The following is a 4,219-nucleotide window of genomic DNA, read 5'->3' as shown; positions in this document are numbered from 1 at the left end:
TTATAAAAGGCCTACATAACATCATTATCTAGAAACCTGAATTTCTGGGAAGGAAAACATAGAATAACCCCAAACACAAAGGCAAAAAAAGAAAGAAAAGAGACGGCCCTGAAACAAGAACAAAGTCAGCAAACCACTAACCGACCATGGTAACAGCCGGTGGCCTACATAGTAGAGGAATCTACCCATAAAAATGTTATAGTGTGGGGTTACCCTTCCCAGCACATGATACCAGCAATCCTTATAGACTACTTTACACAAGGTGTTGCCCAAAACGGGGGAAAGCTGATACAAGTAAAAAGCTGAAGTAAAGGGAATCATTTGTCTGCGTCGTCGTCGTCGTCTTCTTCTTCATCGTCATCGTCATCTTGCTCATCATCATCCTCTTCAGAGTCATCGCTATCCTTGTCCTGCAATTAGGCAAAACCCAGGAAAAATGATAACAGTTGAACTTTGGAAGACATTACCAGTTCCCACATATTCTCATTCAGTATGGCCGGCCTAATATAATGGCACAAAACTTTCATTTTATTGTTCAAAGTAGGAGATAATATCGTTTAATCAGTCAATAGAACTGCACCTAAACTTGAAACATCTTAAAGGACGGTTTCTAGCTAAGAAAGATAAAACAATAATGTCATTTCTAAGACAAATACCGTGTATCCCTAACAAGCATAGGCATAAAAAAACCTTAAGAATGAAAATAAGATCTCACCAGCAACCTTCTTTTCAACAGGATCATAAAAACCTTCAACTAGATTTTTTTTAACATAATTGGAATTTGTTGAAGCCTAAAGTCGATCGGCCTGCATTAAAGCACTATGGAACACCAAATTCCAGCAGTTAAGATTTCTTCAGCTATTAAGTTTATAATTGACTAACATATCAAATCCATAAACATCTTATAATTTTTTATAATTTCCTATCAAGTTTTGCAAGAAGGCCTCTATTAAGTTCATACTTCTGAAGAACAAGCATCTTCCATCTATTTTGGTTTCAATATCTTCATATCCAACAAGTAATCTAGAAAACCATCAACTAAACTTTCCAAGTACCAAAAATGAAATAATGAAGCAATAAAACATCACGCCCTCAACTGAAATAGAAGGAAAAAGTACAAGCACGTCATAAGATTCACAAAACATGATAAAATAGGATCATTTACCTCTTCATCTCCTTCATCCCCATCAAAGTCCTCATCATCAGGATCCTACGTTGGAGAATTAGGGACGTTACCCTTTATTTCAAGATTCATTTTCAAGAAAGAAAGGGAAGAAAAGAGCACAAAAAATAAATCAATTACAGTGTTAAAATATGAGAGTGGATTGGGCCATAAATCCTCCTTAATGATCTCTGCTACCTGCATTTTTTTTCACAAGGGATTGTATCAGCTTCAATAAACTATTTGGTAAAGAAGATAAAAGTCCACAATGCTTCCACCAATGAACAAAGCTCTACTACTTTGTCAGCTACAGATTCAACTAACCTCATCTTGCATGTCATCAATCATGCCTTTTGGCTGAGTGTTACCAAACCAGCTAAAGAAGCTGCATTCAAGCAGGTGAATTTGAAGGTGAGGCACACAGCACAACACAAGAGAATGGTACAAAGAACAGATTTGGAAAAAGAACAGGCAATATCCATAAAAGATGAAAATAAAGTTGAACTAGAAAACATCTTGCAACCGTGACTTGTATTCCACTTGAAACTTAAAACAGCATATTGTTACAAAAAAAAAGGATCAAATTTGACCAATCATAGACTTGTCAAAAGGAAAGATATCATTGGTTCGTTGAGGAAGACAATGAACAGAATGGCAAGTGACAATCAAACAATAAATCATGTTTCTAAGGAAAGAGAAAAAATGAAGTTATTGCTTCCGCACAGAGATTTTATTATGCTTCCCATTATTTGGTACTAGAACAGATTATATTTTTAAGGATAAGAAAAGGACCGTTATAACATGATAACTGGCTTTAGAGTAAGAAAACAGGAAAAAAAAAGTAAACAGGTTGAGAAAATAAACCTTTCATCAGCCCAAAGCCTCTTGTTCCCTTTCTTTTCATGACTGACTCCATTTGGTAGACCCTTCACATTTTGGAAATGCAATTAAATAATAAACAAATGAGAGTACACGTTTTAGACATTCCCTGCCATGAAATGACAGAATTTACCATGCCCTCTTTCCAGTTGATTGGTGTAGATGTTATCTCTGTCGTTCCTTCATCATGGAAGGAAAACGATTTTGTAAGCTTTGTCTCCTCAAAGTAAGGGTTGGATTCAAAGTTCTGTGAAGGAAAAAAAACATTGGAATCAAGAACTATTCAATCAATTGAGCAAAACCCAGATATCAATGAGTACCACTCAATCAGAGGAAAGGCAGTGGAATCAGTTATTCATCAAAAAGTATGCAAGCACGGGACGACAATAAACTTACAAATGTTATTGAATAACCAGATTTGACATCTTTTGAATCCTCCACTTCCAGCGAACTTAAATATTTGAATACCTACCCAAACACAAGGATAAGGGCATCAAATTTACTACACATACAGGCAGTTAAGGAAAAAGAACAAATGCAATTACACAAGTTAATCTTCACATCATACAGGAACAAAAACCAAACCTTTTGATCCTCTTCACTCAAAAGAGTACCAAGAGCAGGATGGCTTAGAAACTGCAGAGAACCACAAACAATTAGATGGAATGATGAACTCTTTTTTTCTTGGGAAGGCAGGGGCACAGTACAATAGCAGTTAACAAATTGTATATTTTGATAAGAACAGATCACTAACCGCAGTCAACCAGAAGTCTGGAATCGATTTAATGATCTCATTCCGCTTATCATAAACTGGCCTGCGTATCTCATTATACTTTTGCTCTACTTCCAAGACCTTATCGCTTGCCTCTTCGTTTATCTATAAAATTAACCAAATCACGGTTTAAGTTCCAAGGTCTAAAGTAGCAATAACGTCAACATATCCAACATGCTTCATACAATCCCCCTTCCTGATTGAATACTATAGAGTTGGAGGAAAATTATCATTCTTGTTTTTGTTGATTTTCTGGAAGTTTTCATCACATAACCAGAGATACTATTTCCCCATCTGAATTTCTATGCGACTCTACCAATAACAGGGATTAAACAAGTTAAAAAGTCATTTAATTATAACAAATCAGCACATCAAGGCATCGAAGTAGCATAAACCCAGAATGAATAGGCAAATAATTAAAGTCAATAAGAGAGTCCAATTTCAGCGTGTAAGGAATACTGAGTAATTGGATTCTACCAAACCAAAAGAATTTCTCAGATTTCATACCAATATACGGGACACTGAAAGCGCATAACCACAAACATGCAACATTTACATCGGCATTTTTTTACACTACCTTTTCGAGATCGTCTTGGATCTCCTGGAGCTTCTCGATAGAGATAACGAGTTCTTCATCGATTTGGTTATTGTCCTCCTCGCCTTTCTCCGCTACCTTCAACTTCTTACCCTTGTTGTCTGCCACCATTTTCTGTATCACCCAAAGCCCTAAACCTCTCTTTCTCCCTCCCTCTGCCCTACCGTTTGCTTTTGCTGCAGATGATTGTCTAAAACCCTAGTGCCTTTACGCTCCTTGTCTTTCCTTTACTTTTCTTTTTTCCCGTGAGTGGTTAGTACAAAAGGGTTAGGGTTTTGCGAGTTTGTATCCGCTGTGGAGTATGCGGTAGAGGTTTAGTAAGTAACCAATGGATGGGTGACAGCACAACAGAGAATCACCTGTTATCCATTTGAGTCTCAAGATTTCTAAAAAAAATACAATTGTTATTATTTGTTTGAAAGTTTGATTATGGTTAATTTTTTAAATATTTTTTATTTAAAAATATATTAAAATAATATTTTTTTTAATTTTTAAAAATTATTTTTGATGCCATTAAATCCAAATAATTTAAAAATAAAAAAATATTAATTTTTTTAAAAAAATAAATTTCTTTTAAAAATATTTTTAAAATATAAAAACAAACAGTCCACTAATCCATTATTACCCCTCTTATTCACCGTTAGTGGTAGTTACAAAATTCCATCCAGTTTGTATGTATTCGTTAACAATTTCCATTTCACAGTGTTAAAATAAACTCCAATCTATTCTAAGGAATAATTTTATACAAGCTACTATGATATTAGATTAATAATTTTATACAAGCTACTATGATATTAGATTAATAATTTTG

General features: G+C 34.7%; 1 protein-coding gene across 1 annotated transcript; it reads right to left on the bottom strand.

The window, feature by feature from the left end:
* On the bottom strand, nucleotides 1-3,683 carry LOC118033373 (NAP1-related protein 1). The gene is made up of 10 exons (XM_035038330.2): nucleotides 3,391-3,683; nucleotides 2,796-2,918; nucleotides 2,627-2,677; nucleotides 2,438-2,509; nucleotides 2,175-2,288; nucleotides 2,027-2,088; nucleotides 1,487-1,547; nucleotides 1,304-1,360; nucleotides 1,166-1,210; nucleotides 1-410 (listed from the first exon to the last, which is right to left on the bottom strand). The coding sequence occupies exons 1-10, from the start codon at nucleotides 3,517-3,519 to the stop codon at nucleotides 318-320; spliced, it is 807 nt and encodes a 268-aa protein (XP_034894221.1). The 5' UTR covers nucleotides 3,520-3,683; the 3' UTR covers nucleotides 1-317.
* Between the last annotated feature and the right edge of the window lie 536 nt (nucleotides 3,684-4,219).

Source organism: Populus alba, chromosome 15, assembly GCF_005239225.2.
Source record: "Populus alba chromosome 15, ASM523922v2, whole genome shotgun sequence".
Taxonomy (NCBI): Eukaryota; Viridiplantae; Streptophyta; class Magnoliopsida; order Malpighiales; family Salicaceae; genus Populus; species Populus alba.
This window is presented reverse-complemented; position numbering and strand designations above follow the sequence as displayed.

Coding starts and splice junctions, on each gene's coding strand:
- LOC118033373 (XM_035038330.2), bottom strand. CDS start 3,519: ATGGTGGCAGACAACAAGGGTAAGAAGTTGAAGGTAGCGGAGAAAGGC. Junction 2,510..2,626: donor TGAGTGAAGAGGATCAAAAG/GTTTGGTTTTTG, acceptor GTGTTTGGGTAG/GTATTCAAATATTTAAGTTC. Junction 2,289..2,437: donor CTGGTTATTCAATAACATTT/GTAAGTTTATTG, acceptor TTTCCTTCACAG/AACTTTGAATCCAACCCTTA.